A 19699-nucleotide genomic window follows, 5' to 3' on the forward strand; every position below is an offset into this window, starting at 1 on the left:
CTCTCCCCTTTCCTCTCTCTTTCCTCTGTGTAGGCCTACTTGTAGCCATGAGCGGTGAGAGAGTCTGTGTGCTGGGTCTGTTTTGTGTGTGAGCCTGTGTAAGTATACACAAGTCCCTATGTTATTGTGAGTGTCTGTCTGTCCTTTATGAAAGAATCAACTTCAGTCCTGCGGATGTAAGAATTCGATACTCAGGCAGAAGATAGACAGCAACGCATATGAAAGGTTGCATTATGCCCAGCATCTGGGTGGTTCTGTGAGGGGTCAGAGCGCATGTCCAGTGCCTCGGGCCATCAGGATGAGCTCCGGGCCACGTGAAGATGACCCGAGCTGTTCCTGTGCAGTTACGCTTGTACAGCTGCCGCAGTCTGGCATTCAGACTGGTCCCACAACCAAAGGCCATGGGCCAAATTTAGGTCATTATCCTCCTTCTTGCACTGTTCAAGGTGACAAAAACCTATGCAGTTTGAAATGTGGCATTCATTTTTGATGCCTGTATTCCTCACAGATATTCATTGTTAATCGAATGTGACTGTTGAACCATATTGCATATTGCTTCTCAAAGCAGGGCTATCATGTTATTGATTGTAATGCTCCCTTCACATGCTATCAGATTTATCGTAAATACAAGTTTCCTAGTTAAAAATTGGACATGAACAGAACACTCAAGTCATATACGGGGATAACTTTGATACCCAAGTTCTCGAGATGGGCGTGCCACAAACTTTAAACATGGCGGAAGGGGAGAACGATTGCTGTAGCTATTCTTTTTTCTGGAATTAAACTTTTTTTTATTGCCAATTATATATTACTAATATTGACTTTGTTTTTTGTTTTTCTTTTGGCGCCATATTGTGAAAGCAAGTGAAAATATAAATTAGTTTTTCTTACGCGCTACTTGGCGTTTGAAGAAACCCAGCAATGAGCGCCCCCTGGAGTAAGATATCCCTACTTTTTCTTCTTGGCCATAGCACATTGCCTATATCTCATCCCAACGCATATTGCTATAATTTACTGAACTGCTAGGCTATCTACATTTCTCCTGAATCAGAAGGAGGGAAAAGGCCACGAAAATAAGAATGAAAGAAATCGTAGGCTATGGCTGATTTCCCCCCCCCCCCCCCCCCCCCCCCCCCAACAACATACAGATAAACGGTTAGGCTACGTGAGAGATAGGCTACAATGATTCATACAAATATTAACAAACGTGTATTTGTCCTTTTAAGCAAAACGACATACAAATGATCGTTATTTTTTTATGAATTAACATAGCCTAGGCTACTTCACTTTAAAACAGTTGTTTTTTTCTAAAACATAGGCCTATAGGCTACTAGGCCTATATAGGCCTACTTTATTATTACTCAATTTTCAACAAAATGTTTTTAATTTAATTTGAAATAATTTTTTAATGAAGATAGCCTACTCTAAGAGTTGTTAGAATAATTAGCCTAAGAGGAGGAAAAGAAGTCATGGTATCCTGAAATTTAGAGAGAAATTAGTCACCTGAATATCAACGTTTTTGTTGATAGGCTACGATGTATTCTATTGAAACAGCTTTGATGTTTTGTAGCCTTAATTGCATCATTGAATAGTGATTTGTGTATTCATTTATATTATGTTTACTTTTTTATTTCAATATGTTTATTTGTTAATGGGAGATTTCTAAGTAGGCTATAAAGGGTAGAATAATTCATTTAGATTTGCAGGGGAAAAATATTGTTTTTATTTTTAAGTGAAAAGGACCGTGGATGTTTTTTTTTATGTACCTCAATGGGGGAAAAATTTTATCAGTAATTGCATATTGTGGTCATCTTCCCCTAATTTATTTGTTTATTTATTTAAATAATTTATAAGTTTTTCTTTTACATGATGTATAATTTGTCATTTAAAACCTTTGTAACCAACTAAACAACCAGTGCACACAATAATAGGCTATACAAATAAAATAGCCTAACATAAAAATAAAGACCAAATAAAGATAATATACATTCAATCAAAGTTTATATTTGATTTTAAACAACCTAATAGCCTACCCTAACAAAAATGTTTAACTGCATTGGACTCGCCTTCATTCCCCGTGAATGGTGGCTTGAGACAGACAGCTGTTGCTCTTCCACCAATCAGTCCTTTATTGTCGACGATATTCCAGAGTTTCTCAAAGGGGCGTTTAGAGAACATCAGGGGGCGATGAAAGCAATAAATTTGTTTTTAAGTTGGCCGTTTGTTTAAGTCGAATTTACTCCAAAAGATTCACTAGACCAACTGAAACATGTTGCCTAACTAATGTAAAATATAAATGGCCAAGTAATGATAACATATTCCAAATAATTCAAACTTTTGTTTTGGATTCGTTGAAATGCTTTTTTATAATAATAATAATAATAATAAAAACATAATAATAGCCTATTAATGTTAACATTAAAAGCAATAGCAATCAAAAAAATAATTATCCGTTTTATTTGATGGTGGCGATAAGAAACCTGCAAGAATGGATGGGTGACCCCAGAAACACTTAGGCTACAAAATGTTTGTAATTTCGCTTTAGACTATTTATTGGGGGAAATTTTGTAAGCCTTATTTTTGCACTAGGCTTATTTGACGATTGTTGTAGCCTAGCTCTCAATTTCTTTAAAATGTAACAAATAGTAGCCTAATGTGTATCCTTACACAATTTTACCAGCGCGTATAGCCTATCCTAACTATTTATGATCTCTCTCTGTAGCCTATAGCGAATGAAAAATGAAAATAACAAACTGGAAACGGACTTTGGGCAGTTGGCAAGAATATCATTGCGTGTAACACTCAGAAGCATTTTTATATCCTTATTAAAAAGAGTGAATATTTCAAATCGTTTGACAAATGAACCCTATATGGCCTATAAAGAATCAAATAGCTACCCTAAACCCTAAATCGTTCCACCATTCCTTCTGTAGAGAAGCATTTAAATAAATGTGTGTATATAGCCTAGTCTAGGCCTATATTTCTCATATGCTTTCAAAATATTCTGGTCGGATTTGGATATGGCTGTTAGAAATGACAGTGAAGTTGATTGTCAATTCACGAACAGTAGACTTGAATCTATTATTGGGACTCGCTGACTTCCAGAGGAACAGGCAGAAATTTGGCATGGGTTTAACTACAAGCTTTGAAGCGACATGACCACTCATTCGTTTCTCGGTGACAGTTTAAAAGGGCTCTTTCTATCCCGTGCGCGCATGACTCATGAAACAGCCACAATGCTTGTGTCGAAAAGAAAGGTCCGTTTTATTTAAGAAAACCAAAATTCAAGGAGGAATGAATGACGCCACAGCCACAACATACACAATACTGTAAATTGTACTTGTTTATTGTGTTGTTTTTGACAAGATCAAAAGAATAATTATTTTCTTTGTACTTTATTTTTTTACTTTATTTTATTTTAGAGCAACAGCGACTTTAGCGCAACATGGGCATGACGGGACCTTTGGAAATTGGTGATATGTGGAGAAAAAAATGTAGGTTAATGCATCCTTCAAAAAAGTACCATCTTCTTGATAAGCCGAGGGACAAACATACCTTAAAACTCTCTCAATTACTAAAAAATGTAAATAGACATTAGAAGAAACCTACAATAACATGTTTGACAGGACGTTGGGATTTAGGGCAGGGTGCAGTACAAATTGCATACCAGGACAATTATATTTAGAGGGACATGGTGCTCAAGGAATGTTTTGACTTCGTAGAACAAAGGTCCTGCATCATGGAATAGAGGAGAGGTAAAATAGGATGCTTAGCCAACTCTCCGGATTCATCCATATCTGAGAAGAGAGTCCATGCCTCAGGCTGCAGCTAATGAAAATCCCATGGCTGAGCATCTGAGCTTCAGAACCTTCTTCATGGTCATTGTGTGAGCACCTTTAATTGAATCAGAGCCACAGGTCACAGAGACTCTCCGCCACCAGCTCCCCCTTTCAGTATAAACACATTTGGGGATTATTTATTTTTTAGCTGTGGCGTGCGTCCACAGCAGCCAGGTCAACTGATACCCAGATGGTTACCCAGACGAGGAGCCTGTTTACGGATTCCTGCAGTCAGAGAGGAAGAAAACGAGGATCTTTTGATTAGAGTCACTCAGCTTTACATACAAGAATAAGAGCGTGATGAGCATTAAGGCCTGCTAAGTGAGCTCAACTTGTACGCTGTATGCGATTACTTTTTTTTTTACTGATAGATATGATGTGCACCATTCAGAAATTAATTGAGAATGCTTTTTAAATTCCAGTTTGAGTTTGGAAACAGAATACTGAACTGCATTTCAAAATGATATAGACAGATGTTTAAAATGCAATTTATAGATTTTTGGAAGGACACTTCATTTCTCAGAATACATTGCCTGGGTTGAATTTCTCTGATTTTGCTATTCAGTAAATTCCTCTTCTTTTTATCCCAATTTAAATTCCAGTTCAACTTATTGTGGAGCATGGATAATTCATGAATTTGAACAGGAGTCAATTATGAATTATGCACAACCCTGCATGCAGTTTCTAATATCCCAACAACAGCGTGGCTCTCGGAGGAAATTCAAATGGCACAACAAACAAAAAACTTTTTGTATAAATGTTCAAATTTTAATTTGAACATCATTGCATTCACATCACCTCGGCATCTCTCAGTATTCTCATGGAGAGAGGCAGTGAAATATGGGGTTGTTGAGGGGACAGTCAGTCTGTTCTTACCCAATATCCCCTGCACACACATACAGACTGGCCCTTCTTGAGTGCTTTTCTGAAACAAACTCCCGCTTCCCAGACTCCCTCTGTCATGTGTTATGACCTGCGGGTCGGCAGCTGTCAATCAGAGCTTCGGCTTCAGCTGGCCATCAAACTGCTGGACAGAGGGAGTGGAAGAGAGAGAAAGAGCCCTCAGAGGAAAATCCATCCTCTTTATATGGGATCATCTCTCCGCATGCAGGGCACATAATTGAATTACTGCTCCTTCCCCTCCACATATTCCAGTGCAAACCTGTAGGCTGCTGAAATGATAAAGACCATCCACACATGATCAGAGTGTGCGAATCAGATTGTTAACAGCACAGAGGTTTCCCTGTTTAAACACAACTAATGCTGCACGGTATTGTTGAAATCCTAATCTCTGTAAACCAACCCTTCAAACTGCAGAATGCACCAAATCTATCCATCTATCTATCCATATCCATCATTTACAATGGCGTATATGGTTCATGGAGTGCAGCCACACTGAAAAACTGTTATTTGGATTCGTTCTAATAACAGATAAAAAACTAATAGGCGTAGTACTGTAGGTCCAGCTTTGCGTGAATTGAAGGTCTCAGAAGGGTCACATCCAACTCTCTGCTCTGAGCTGGATGAAAAAGAGAGAGGGAGAAAGGGGGAAAGAGAGCGTGGGCCACAGACTGGACTGATTTCCTGTGTGGGGTCATGCCAGGGACAGGTTCAGCTGCCCCAGGTTCAGGAAACAAGAGTGGCCACAAAGCCACAGCAAGCGGAGGAGCGAGGGTCAGCCGTTTGATGACTTACCAGAAATCCATTGAGCTGCTGGAGATTTACAGCACGGCCAGAAATTGGTGTTTCCTCCTGATCTATAACCTGCAGAGTTTTGGTGGCTGGAGTTTAGGTTATCAGGGTATGTTAATGAAAGACGGGTGCTGTTAAAGGGATACTTTACCTTTGTAAAGATGAATGTGTATTTAAAATGGGTCATTTATGTAGTAGAAATGTGAACTTATTTTTGAATTTGGAGCCTTCTAGACTGAGAAAAGCCAGAAAATGTATTTGTGGCTCATGTGGATGAAAGACAACAACTCCCAGAATGCACTTGCTTCACTGCCCTACGAGGCCATGCCGGTAAGAGAGCGCAGTTAAACAACGAGGCTAGGCTACTAGTGAGTCTCCGTGAAGAGTCTGCCCGGGATTTCAAAATCCGCCCAAAATGTCTGGGATACGGCTTTTGCGTTCTACGGTCGCCATTCATTATGTTTACTGTGGCGAGCAGGACAAGGCTGAGGGCAGCGGAAGAAGCCGGTAGCGTGATTACTGATGAGCGGCACCTGTGAGACGCACCGGTCTCGTATCTCTCACCGAGGAGCGGGAATGTTAAAACGCACATTAACCCATCACTTGTTTAGCGTTCATGTAAACACTACATTCAGATTCACCAATCGGAATGAATTCAGTTAGATTGAAACAAAAGGTGTGCGTGTAAACAATGAATGGCGACTGCAGAAAGCAAAAGCCGAATCCCGGACTTTTTGGATGATCTCGACGGCCGGACATGTCCGGGAAAAAGAGAATGGTAACCCCTACTACTCAGCTTTCTCCACAGAATAAGAACACTGTAAAAAAAAAATGTTGGTTTAACTTAAAAAAGCAAGTTACCTTGTTGCCTTAAAATGTTGAGTTCGTTGTAATTAAAAATTTGAGTTAATACAATGAAGAAGAATGGTTATTAAACAGAATCAAAATAGTATGTTATCTTCACACATTAGTTATCGAAGTTGATTTGACAAAAGATAAAAAGTTGTGATGATAAATCATGAAAATATTTGTTTACAGTGAACCTGTTAGCTTAGCTTCCAAAAAATGATGGCTGACACTATTTGTACATTCTGTGAGTGAGATCCCACCCTCTATGGGCGGGTTGAAAACATGCGGATCTAGCGCCTTCTGGCTGTAGTTTTTAGCCTCTGGCCAAAAAATCCTCAGATGACGCAAAATGACGATTTTTTACAGACAAAAAATACATAAATCTCTCGTCTCAGTGGGATATGAGGGAGGGAAGCACGGTCATTTGAAAATACTACAGGTTTTTTTACTGATACAAAACTTAATGCTAAATCCTTAAGTATCCCTTTAACCTAATTTTTTCTCTGGGAAAACCTTCAGAATGGAATAGTGATCTTTGCCTTTTGTAATCTAACTTTTTTTCAGGATGCAGTCAGTTCTGTTTATTGGACACACAAATCATATTCAGTTCAAGAGGAGACTCATTTGTATGCAAGAATTACATATCTTATATTCTGAACATATTTATCTGTGCTCTAAAATGGCCGCTGATCGAGAAGGGGAGGGCATCATGTTTTTCTCTCTATTGCCAGTTGTGATTTAATGGTATCAGCAAGCTATTGAAGTAGATGAGAGCATCAGCTGTTAGTCTGCTTTCTACAGATGCAAATGATATGGCTGTGGTTGTGCACACGCCAACTCTGTCAACACCAAAGTTAAGAGCACTGGTTCCTGAGGCCATCCAGCCAACTCAGAGTTGATATGTTCTCCAAACGTGTCTTCTGGAGTTATATTTTTTCTACTGGGTTTTTATTTTTATTTCAAGAACACGCCATCTCCTCCGGCTAGAGTGAAATGTTTTCTATAGCCATTTAACCCTGTGCCAGAATCACAAAACTTGGCTGAGGCTACTGGATCACACACAAGAGAAGTGTTCAGGGTGCACTGCATACACAGTATTTACAGTAACAAAGACATACTAAAGTGGAGATTGGGGCTAGTTGTCACACTTTTACTTCAGTGAATATTTCTTAGATTGAGTTTATTTTTGAAAGTCAAAATAGGCACAATCCTTAAAGTCTGGGCTTTAAAAAGATAGTAACATTTACACTATTATTGCCCAAGGGGGGAAAATATAGTTATATTAACAAAAGTTTACCTTTTTTGACAACATGCCACAATCGTGGGTCATATTGTCACACCCGGTTAAAATTATATTATATAATAAATAAAAATGTGACACCCAACCAGACATTTATGATTTTTTTTGTGTCCTGACTCTGAATGACTTTGGGTCATTCAGACAGAGTTAGGACACAAGGTATATATATATAAGGTATATTTATATACCTTATACCTTATATATAGGCCAGTATAAGGTATATTTTGTGTTCACTTGTTGTTTACCCATTTAAAAAAAAAATTACACTATTGGAATTAGTCTGAAATAATTATTCTAATTTAAAAACAGTTTAACTGTTTAAAACAAACAAAAGTTTCGCCTCCGAACTCTATGATGTAGCTCTTGTGACAACCTGCCCCAGACTCCCTAATATAATTTATTTTTAAATAATTACACGCATGAGTTGTATTTTATTTAGAATGCATTATCTCTGTCCCTCCTACTTTCTGCAGTCTATAAACTCTCCCGCACGCGTGTATTTAATCATGTTCGCTGTATCATTTCATAGACAGGATGTGGTGGTCATTCTACTCAGAGGGTCTCCAGTTTTCCCCCATTTCCAGAGCTCCCACACATAATCTAAGTCATGTTCTTCATTAATTGGGTTACAAACATGCCCCTGCAACCACGAGCGGCAGGCCGGTCATGTCCTTTTGATTAACTTCTGCTCGGTAATTAACGGGGCTCCTGATGCCTTTTAGGATCACTATAATGAAAGACGGCGTTTTTACTCTCTCTTTTTCATCTTCATCTCGTCTGTGCACGGCTAAATGTGGACTGTTTGCTCAAGGTTTCCCTCAAATGATTTTTTTTCTGTTCTCCTTATTTGTAACAAATGTACTCTCTCTGCCCATTACAAATGAGCATATGTCCTTTTTTATACACAAATCGCAATGACCTTTCAAGTGACATATAACAGAAGGTTATGCAACAAAATAACAGAAAATAAGGTGTAGGCCCATGTTTCGTTTTGAAAAAGAATACGACGTCAGTGTCATACAAGTGAATCAATATTTAATTAAAAATTTCAAAAGACTATGCAGTTTGCTGTGCAACAAAACAACTTGTCAGAGGAAGTGATATGATCTCTTCCGTATATTCCCAAAGTCATTTAGCTTGGTGAATTCATCGTCGAATGAAACGGTTCTTATGTGGGCTGACCGAAGCAAATGGACTTGATGTTTACACACTTGTCCGTCAGGGGTGCGTTTCCCGTACAACTATATAGCTCACTGCTTAACTACCATAGTATGATGCATCGTTGGAGAAATCAACTAGCTAGTCACGAGTGTTTCCCGAAACCGAATGTCGTAAAGTATCGTTCAACCACGCTGGTTTATGACGTCTCGCACGTGGTGGACTAATACATTATTTTAATTAATCTGTTTGAGATCGAATTAACGCTAGATTTTGTCATATAAGTTACAGACATGGCATCTGAAGACCATTTCTAATTTTTCTCAGTTATTTTGCTTTATTACCAGACTCAATATTTGGCTCGTTCTTACATAGTAGAGCACGTTCGCACATGCGCAGTCTTCAAAAACGGTGTTTTAAATCTCTTGACAAACTAAAAGACGTAAATTACATTTGTATGTATTCTAAATAAATAACACGGGTTGTACTGAATGTCAGCTTGCTTATTTTGCTAAAGATAAGGATTTATTCAGTCTATATCTCATGTAAACTAGAAACTATGCTTCTAACCACAGCTCGAGAGCAGTCGTTCCAACCACACAAGTTTGCGATGCTGTTTGCGAACGTTCGTCAGAACGATGGTTTCGGGAAACACCAAATCGTTGAACAATGCTGATAATGACGGAACTTGCGACCATAGTTGGCTAACGATGCTTTCGGGAAACGCACCCCAGGTTGGCTCCATGCGGCTTTGATAACCAAAAAAAATGGTTAGACATCCAGGGGTGCGTTTCCCGAAAGCATCGTTAGCCAACTATGGTCGCAAGTTCCGCCGTTATCAGCATAGTTCAACGATTTGGTGTTTCCCGAAACCATCGTTCCAACGAACGTTCGCAAACAGCATCGCAAACTTGTGTGGTTGCAACGACAGCTCTGGAGCTGTGGTTAGAAGCATAGTTTCTAGTTTACATGAGATGTAGACTGAATAAATCCTTATCTTTAGCAAAACAAGCAAGCTGACATTCAGTACAACCCGTATTTTTTATTTAGAATACATACAAATGTAATTTACGTCTTTTAGTTTGTCAAGAGATTTAAAGCACCGTTTTTGATGACTGCGCATGTGCGAACGTGCTCAACTATGTAAGAACGAGCCAAATATTGAGTCTGGTAATAAAGCAAAGTAACTGAGAAAAATTTGAAATGGTCTTCAGATGCCATGTATGTAACTTATATGACGAAATCTAGCGTTAATTCGATCTCAAACAGATTAATTAAAAAAAGTTATTAGTCCACCACGTGCGAGACGTCATAAACCAACGTGGTTGAACGATACTTTACGACATTCGGTTTCGGGAAACACTCGTGACTAGCTAGTTGATTTCTCTAACGATGCATCGTACTATGGTAGTTAAGCAGTGAGCTATATAGTTGTACGGGAAACGCACCCCTGGAAAGTTGCACAAGACCTTTAAGTGCTCTATGTTTAGAGATCTATTGCAGAGATTTGAGCTGCCACGTCAATATCAACAGTTTTGAATTTCTTCGATCTCTGGATGTCCAAACTGAAGCAACTCACGTGAAAGGTGATTTTATATATTTTGTATTATTAGCTTGGATTAATTTGGTGGACAGTCTGCAGTTTGCAGTATTATTCCTCAAGCTTTTGAGTTTAAAGTCACTTGAAACTTAAAAGGACAAAAATACTCTTAAAACATTAACTTTTCTGCTGGGTTGGAGAAGTTGGATTTGTAAGAATCATTGATCGAGCAGAAAAAAATAATGGATGCAGCAGACTTTCGTTTTAATAACCCTAGGCTACAGCAAATCCTTTACCTCTAAAAAGCAAGAACTAAGTGGCATTATCTAAAAAGATTTGATTTGAAAGTGGTTGCTTTATTATTTAGGAGTAAAGTTGAAGTTCTGTGTTTTTGCCATGATAGAAGTGGAAAGAAGTAACAAGTGAGTTGATCACATTGGTGAATTTGATATCAAAGATTGAAAATGTTCTGTGATGTGTAATAAAGATGCAACCACGTTTTGATATTTTTGTAAATTGTATTAGTGATGGATTAACCCTGTTTATTGTAATCTTGTTAGTTTATGAATATGTTTTATCTGGCGGTCTCGCTGTTTTCTATAAATACATGGGCTGTTTTCTTTTAAACTACGGGCTTTGAAATGTTTCACAGATTTTGGTACATCAAACGTAGCCAAATTATTTGTTTCCTGTCTGAAATTATACATAAAATCTCAATCATTCTACTAATTTATGGCCCTGTGATTGTTTCACAAGGTTGTTTCATTCTGTACATCCAATTACAATGATTTATTTGTACTTCTGTCTAGACCTCGTTCATGTCTCGATGATAAAAACGATGCTTCTTTAACGCAGGCTAGGCCTAATTTTTGAATTATAGGCCATGCATATAGCTATTTGTGTGGTCATATCCGTCACAGCAAAATATCTTAATTTTGTCATCGATCCTTTATGTATATGCCATAAATCATAATTAAATTAATTCAGGATTTTTTTTATAACCAGTGCGCGTTCACTTGGTTGATCCCTGCTTTGATTGAGCTATGACAGTGACCGGCAGCGTCACGCGTAAATGTTCCTGGACCGAAACTCATCAAATCTGGATTAATTTGGGTGATTTAAAGTTATAAAGGCTCAGCCAGTCGTAATTACTCGATTTAGTCACATTGTCCTATATCTCTTATAACAATTTTGTTTTATTACAGAAAATGTTTTGTAGGTAGGCTAAATGGTTAATTGACAGGAGCCGCACGTGATTGATTTCTGGGCGTATTGAATCAGATCGCTGTCTCACTCTCTCCCTCCCAATTCACGGGTCTTTGTTTCTGATCCTCTAAATCCCACCCACTTGAAATGAAGAGGTGGAAAAAAATCCCCTACTCGCTCGCTTATACACTAACGTGTCCCCTGTTAATAGCATCCTACTCCACTATTTGCGCTCTCGTGCTCGGGACGAGGTGATGGAGACTGAAAGTTGTTTGTCATTCTCCTCGCCTCCAAACAGGATCACGCCGGAGAATTCACCCGGTTTGGAGCATAATTCCGGCTCTTTCTTTCAGTGTGACGACCTTCAAAAGTCTCCGCATCTTCCTCTAGCGCATCGACATGAGTTTTTTATGGGACGCTACGCTGACGGCGGCTCCGCGAACTTTACGCACGGCGTCAGCACAACAACTCCTCGCGCCTCGCCTGGAAAGCATACCAAGTTTTTGGAGAATATGAATCAGGACCAAAAACCTTCGATCACCGAGAAGAACTCGTCATTTTATGAGACTAATTCCGAAGGTATGTGACTGTCGTTTTGGTAGATAATATACAAACGCTATAATAATAATATTTTTAAATAATAATTAAAGTAAAAAAAAAAGCTTTTCAAAAACTCCGTCTGAAAGGCCCCATCTCAAAACAACCAAGAGGAATATGTTATGTAGAATATGTGACAAACCATTAATGTTTTCAACTGACCCATAATTTGTTAAAAGTTTATGGCAATTTTTTTCTTATTATTATTATTATTATTTAATTTTCCCTTATATCAGAGTTAGATTTGACCTATTTTAATATTTTATTTTATTTTTCATTTAGTCTTTTCGGTCAATCAGTGGGCCTATTTCGTTCGATCTGGAAACATAAGCGGCATTTTTTTTTTAGGAAATTAGCTAGTTCTTAAAATAGGCCTAATAGTCGAACATTACTAATAAAAATAGGCTATACAGATCTCAATAACCAAACAGTAAATACGTAACATAAATAAGGCTAATGAGAAAAATACCATAATCTTAAAAACTAGCATAAGACAATACACTTCTACTAAGGTTCAACAAAGAAGCATTGAAATCCCACTTGGCCGTGTGGGGGTTTTAAGTTTTTTTTTTTTAATGAAAAGATAAATGAAAACAGTTGATGTTTGGATCTTCAGGTCAGTGTATTCGTTGATATTTCCATAGAAGGTTCTCTAAATAACTACAAAACAAAAAAAAGTTATTTATTTATTATTATTACTTTATATAGGCTATTTCGCTATACACTTAAAATACGTATGCTTTAATGAAAATGTTTAATTACCTTTTTCAGATTGTAGAGATAATTGATCTCATATTGCCTAACTACTATGTTTGATATTTTATTATTTTGTAGGGGAAAAAAAGATTGACCCTATAAGATTTTTATTTTTAACAGCTGAATGATTTCTTCAGGTTGAAGAATTATGTAGTATTTTAGATTAAGTTCAGGCCTACAGGCCAATATCAATTGCGCGTTTCGTCCTCAGACTTTTCCATATTATGATAAAAAAATAAAGCATTTGTAAAGGTCTAGATTATTGATAGTTCATTTGGTTGAATAACCCTCGTAGTAGTAACGATTTAACGTTTTCTTCCCTTACCGGACTGGAACGATTTATTTCAACCACAAGTCCCAATTTATATAGCAGGCCTAAAATATTGCGATGTGAAGGCCTAATGCTCAGAAACAATATTTAATCAGATTAAAGCATTCAAACCTGTATTTGTCTGCGCAGTTTTGAGGCCTGTCTCGTTCGCTTTTAAATGCTTACAATATGTCACATATGAAGACGAACGTTAATTTTCCAATAACATATTTGGAATAGGATGCTTGAGGATTCTAAATTCGTTTTATTTATAAAGGATATTGTTGAGACCATTTTCCATATAAGTCAACACGCAGGTTTCCATTTCTGAAATAACTTAGCCTATTTGTTTTTTAAGATCCCGAGATTTGTTCAGCCAGTAGGCTATCTTTAGCCTTTTAATTGGGAACCTTATACCTTATGGGAGTGTGTCAAACAAATATAGCCTGGATTTCATTGGTCAGAAGAAACTAGTTCTGAAGGCAACACTGTTATAATAAGAGGTCAATAAAACATTTCAAAGACAGGTTGTCTTCTGGCTTACAGTATAAGGAACAGAAAAAAATGTTCTTTCAAATATGACTGGAGTTTTGGGACTAACTTGTTTTACATCATTGCACGTACTTTATTATCTACAGTAGGCCTATTCACATAAAGTCTATTTTGTAAAATGTTGGCTTTTGAGTAGAGACATCTTGGAATATATTTATCACAAATAAAAATGAAAATGGATAAAGTTTTTTTTTTCTAGTTTCTAAACTATTTTAAGAGATCAAATATAATGCACTCTTTTATAGCTCTAGTAAATGACTTCCTCTGTTTTGGTTAAAATTAAATTATGAAGAACCATAATAAATAAACCATTCATTTCTGCTACTTGTAATCACTAAGCAAAGAGACACATTGAGCTGTAAAGCAAACTGCCTGAGGATATTTTATGACCCAAGGTCAGATGTTTTGAATATCTAGAGAAATTATAATTTCACTCTAATTCCGATGGAGTTCTTGTGAGGAAACCGAACAGCATTCTCATCAAACAATATTATGAGCTTAATTATTAGAAACTTTAGATGTGCCCATTATACTTTTAATATAATAATTGTTTTTTTATGTATGTGTGTATGTATTTAATTTATTAACCTACATTTTATAGAGCCATAATTTTGTCATTTTATTGTCGTATATGATCATGGTTTAAATACAAATATTGCATTACAATTTTTCTCAACGTCTCACTAAAGTATAGTCATGAAAGAAACCAGTCTCCTTAAGCTAAAGCTCTATGGTTTATTCCTTTTAAAACAGCACTTCCCATCCTTTATATTCTCTTGAGAAAAGCAAACACGTCCTGTTTGAATGATGTTTATTATTATAGTGATTTTAACGGATCATTTTTTGTTGTTGTTGTCTATAAAATTCTTTGACTTCTTACAACCTTTTAATCTTTCACATCATAACCGTGGATTTTGGAATGACATGCTTTTTTATTGTATTATTCAAGCAAGCATCTGAGCTAGCAAAAATTGCAACATTCACTCTAAACTCAAGCCATTCAATCTCAAGTTTCAAGCTAATCAAAACAGTAAGCTCTACTGACAGAGTGTTTTATTGTCCCTTTTAAAGTATGTGGAACACTCAAAAACAGACAGAATATTTGAAGGAGAACATATTTTTGTCTTTGAGGTTGGTTGAATGGTCTACTATTTATTATAAAAACCAGATATATTTTTGATTTTATGTGCCGGTTGCACACCATTATTTCAATCCCGTCAGGAAGTACATCACAGCACTTTTGATGTACAACATAGGCATAGCTTACACAGCAGTGATTGCTATTAATTGATCTCATGTCAACAGTGTGGGTTTTTTTTTAGCAAAAGTTATATTTGGGGAATATATAAAAATAAAAAATGTAATTTGTCTTTTTAAAAAAAGATATATATACTGCATTATTGTGTTTGCCGTTTAATTAAAACTCACATATTTTACATGCTTTTTTTGGTTAGTCTGAGGTCTGAGGTTGCTTAGCCATGTTAGACAGTTAGCTATATCACATGAGGAAATATTCGGGCTATACATAAAAATATAAAATAAATAGTCATTAACAGCAGTTGAGGAGACAAAAAAAGCACTGTACTTACAGAAACTGATGTTTAATTAGCCTGCAGAGTATTTATATATTTTGTTAGAGACTAAATGGTCACTGATCTGCATTTAGTGGCAAAACTTGCCTGTTTGTAACTCAGCAGGAGAGAAGACCCTACCCAAGCCCCTTGGCTATCCCGAGTGCTGTGGAAAACTGAAAGAGCCGTCCCACGAACTAACTGGAGACTCCATCGCTGACTCCATCGACCTTTCAGGCAAGAACAAGAAGAGGCGAAACCGGACAACTTTCAGCACCTTTCAACTGGAGGAGCTGGAGAAGGTCTTTCAGAAGACGCATTACCCAGATGTGTATGCTAGGGAACAGCTGGCACTGAGAACGGAGCTCACAGAGGCCAGAGTGCAGGTGTGTTTGACTCCGCCTCCTGGGACAGGTTGTTATGCATGTAAGAGGAATGCAAGATTAAATAAAACTGCAATATTAAAACAAACATGATACACTATCTGTCATTAAAAAAACTAGGGTCTGAGATGTTTAAATGTTTTAGTCTCTTATGCTCACCAAGGCTGAATTTAGTTGATCAAAAATACATTAAAAACAGTAATGCTTTGAAATAGTATTACATTTTAAAACGACAATCAATATATTTTAAAATGTAACTTATTCGTGTGATGTCAAAGCTGAATTTTCAGCATCACTCCAGTCTTCAGTGTCTCATGATATTTCAGAAATCGTTCTAATATGCCGATTTGGTGGTTAAGAAACATTTCTAATTATTAGCAACGTTGAAAACAGTTGTTGTTATTATTATTATTGTGATATCATGCTTTTTTTTCAGGGTTCTTTGATGAAAAGATAGTTCAGAAGAACAGCATTTATTTGAAATAGAAAGCTGTTGGAACATTGTCAAAGACTTTTTCTGTCAGTTTTGATTAATGTATGAAAAAAGTTAATTTCTTCAAAGTAACCTTTTCAACTGTAGTGTAATTCATTAATATATCTGGTTAATATAGTCTGTTGAACATGAATTGATACAATTATGATTTAAGAAAAGATTTTACATGAGACAGAGGTGTTTACTTCAGCTTCAGATATCAACCAAAACTTCAGCTTAATAAATGTGTTCTTTACCCAGGTGTGGTTCCAAAACAGACGCGCCAAATGGAGAAAAAGAGAGCGCTATGGGAAGATGCAAGAGGTGCGAAACCACTTTGCTGCTACATACGATATCTCCCTTCTCCCTCGCTCCGACACATACCAGGTACACGCATGAATACACAAACACAGAAGACACACAGAGCTTGAGAACAAGTATTTCAACACACACTGGGGAGTTGCTTTGGTTTGGCTGGGGATATAGTGAACATTGTAACAAATTATATTTGTTGTCAAAAACACTGATTGAATTTAGTTTTTAGGGCCATATACACAACACTGTTTTCTTTTCTTTTTTTTAAGTTAAGTTTTTGTTGCAAAGGGATACAATTCACGTCTGTTTGTGACATTTGCCACTTTTACAGTTTTACGGGCTTACAATTATATTTATTAATCAGGAATAGCAAAACTCTCCAGTGACAGTTCATTTAAAAAAAACACCTCAATTTATCTCTTTAAGTTAGCCTCCGTTTCAACACAGAAACTATTTACAAAAGAAAGGGGAGGTATAAATAAATAATAATAATAATAAATAAATAAAGACATAAAACATTAATTCTATAATAAAAAAGTATTTGGTTAAATAGGAGTTGTATACTCAATCCATTTGGACCATAAATCAACCAGTAAATCCTTCTGAAAATTCACACAAAATGTAATTTTCTCCACATTGAAAATACTTTTTAAAACATCAATCCATTCCAGTAGGCTATTTGTCAAGGGTTCGGTTTATAACAGCATCTAGTTTGAAACATGTATTACATGTATCGACACACTGCCCAAGTAAAGTACCTCAAAACTTAAATCAATTGAAGTACCTTGAATCTTTTTGAATACAGTGCATAACTTTCCAAAAACTTCTGATATTAGGGAAATCCCAAAATATGTGAAAGGTTGGCATGCTGAGAACCACACTGTTACCAACTATTTGCATTACCTAAAAAATTCACTATACCATTTTTAACTAAAAAACGTTTTTGCTTGAGGGCCTGAAACCGCAAACTTTTGACAACAGGTTTCAAAGTGAATTTTTTTTTCTTCAAAATGATACCATAAACTTCTTAAATACTTTTTTACTTATGTATTTGTATTTGTTATTTTATTTTTCAGACAATATTCTATAATTATCATTCATTCTAAGACATTAGAATAATTCACTAATGTTTTTAATGTCCACATAGATGCAAAATACCCTATGGCCAAGCAGTGCGGGAACGGGAGGTGTAGGCGGAGCGGCCAGTGGTTGTGTTCTGGGCACGGAAAACATGGCATCGTCCTGCATGACCCCTTATCCCCATCCTCATGGCAACCTACCCGGGCTTATGGGTATGTCTGCATCTGCAGGCCATCCTCATCATCATCATCATCATCACCCAACCCACCATCCTAGTATAAACGGGATATACTCACTCCATGGCTTCCCAGGAAGCCTAGGGGCCCATTCCTTTGAGCCCGGACCAGAGTCTGAATACAAGGCCTCAGGCCTGGTGGCCCTGCGCATGAAAACCAAAGACCCCGGGAGCTTGTTATCCTGGCCGACATGACCGTGCAGCTGCAATTGCGATTGCGATGACATCACTGAGCCAGCAAACATTTAGCATGCCTGCACAAACCGGCATGTTAGTGTTACTCAGAAACACACAACTGAAAGACACTATCGTACACATTTCTTTTTTTGCAGGCTTCTAGATGTTTTCACGGCAAAGAACCACCTTGTGCCGGGACTCTTTGTGTTGATCTCTTTCCCTATGGAAGCGTCTCATTTGTTTGTGTGATTTTGTTGAAACTCAATGAGCCATAATGGGCTTTGCACACAACTTGCCTTACTATAAAATTATTTCTGGGATACTAAAATTGTAAAAAATGTGTAATATTAATTACCAAAGAGGATGTGCAACATGTTTATTTAATATGTTAATGTTAATCTCATAGTTTCAGTGTATGCAGTGTTTTAGCCCCATTATGTATATGTAGTCCCAGTCAATAAATGATTTTACATTTCCCAACTTTGTGCATTCAAATATGTCACCACTAAAAACACCAACAACATGTGTGCTTCTTTGGCAGAAATTAAGCATCTCTGCATATTGTGCAGATAGTGTTTTTTTATTTATTTAGATAAAATCATATAGATTTAAACCATTATTTTTGTATAAACCAAAATTGTTATATTCATGCATCTTTAATTTAAAAATATATTTGGAATGTGTGGTTTTAGTGTAACAGCAAATTAAACAGGCCCAGACAACTTTTGGAACCATAAAAACATCTTATTGATATTAAAAAATATTTTGTATGCCAATTCTTTAAGGCTATAACATTTGCATGTAAGGTGAAACGTGTTGTATTTGAGAGAAGACATGGCCATCTAATGTGTAATTTTAAATGTGTGTTTTGCTGTAGGCCGGCTGTGAAGGCTGTCAATTGTCACTCGATACATCAGCAGCATGTGACACCACTGCTAATACAAAACCAACTAAGTAACCACAAACCCTTCACTCCTGGACTGATGATGGATTCCAAGGTTTTTCTCTGTCGTACCTATTAATTGAGGTCTGGGGTCTGAAAGCGGAGCAGAACCACAAAGCCTAATGAATTATGTGTCAATGTACATGTTATGCTATACTGTTTAATTCAAAAGCCTAGGACCAAAATCAAAATACTTTCTTTTTCAGTGCAGACTCCAGGTTCCTGAAGCTGGCTCAGTGGGTGAATGTATTGGATAAAGACTCAAATTCAAATTCTGCCTGGCGAAAACATATACAATTTTTTTGTCATTGACTTTTAACTAAAACTATGTCCCTTTATTAGAGTATGCAGTTGATCATGTTTGATTGATGTGTTTTTGGAATCCCGATCCAGTGGGAAATAGCTAAAGTGTTCTGTTGATACAAGTGCCAAAAAGCCTTGAGGAGGGCAGTTCTGTGACCCAGCAATGGGACTGGTGTGGGTTATTCAGCTCCATCTGGGTTTAATGACTGCATGCCAATCCTGCCAGCCATTCTTTCTGGGTGATTCACTTCATTTAGATGACACATAAGACGACATTTTTCGAGATGAAAAAAGCTGCAGTGACATGATTTTCAAAGCTTCTTTCGTTTTCCTAATTCTCAAAATGGGAACAGATCGACAGTCGCTTTGGGGCAAGCATTTCCTGCTGCTTCTTTCCTTTGTGCATTGAGGATGACAGAAA

The 19699-nt window shown here is 37.0% G+C and overlaps 1 protein-coding gene across 4 annotated transcripts; it reads left to right on the forward strand.

Annotated features, from left to right (window-relative positions):
• Positions 1-10203: 10203 nt before the first annotated feature.
• On the forward strand, positions 10204-18510 carry alx3 (ALX homeobox 3). 4 transcript variants are annotated; one of them, XM_079638214.1, is made up of 5 exons: positions 10204-10424; positions 11938-12163; positions 15497-15756; positions 16487-16612; positions 17688-18510. In XM_079638214.1, exons 2-5 carry the CDS (start codon positions 11995-11997, stop codon positions 18048-18050), a joined length of 918 nt encoding a protein of 305 aa, XP_079494340.1. In that variant the 5' UTR covers positions 10204-10424; positions 11938-11994; the 3' UTR covers positions 18051-18510. The 4 variants fall into 4 exon arrangements, with proteins under 4 accessions (XP_079494340.1, XP_079494339.1, XP_079494337.1 ...); XM_079638213.1 differs by having other exon boundaries at positions 10248-10424; positions 15494-15756; XM_079638211.1 differs by lacking the exon at positions 10204-10424 and having other exon boundaries at positions 11382-12163; positions 15494-15756.
• The last annotated feature ends 1189 nt before the right edge of the window (positions 18511-19699 follow it).

Source organism: Phoxinus phoxinus (genome assembly GCF_949152265.1).
Source record: "Phoxinus phoxinus genome assembly, chromosome: 15".
In the NCBI taxonomy this organism is placed as follows: Eukaryota; Metazoa; Chordata; class Actinopteri; order Cypriniformes; family Leuciscidae; genus Phoxinus; species Phoxinus phoxinus.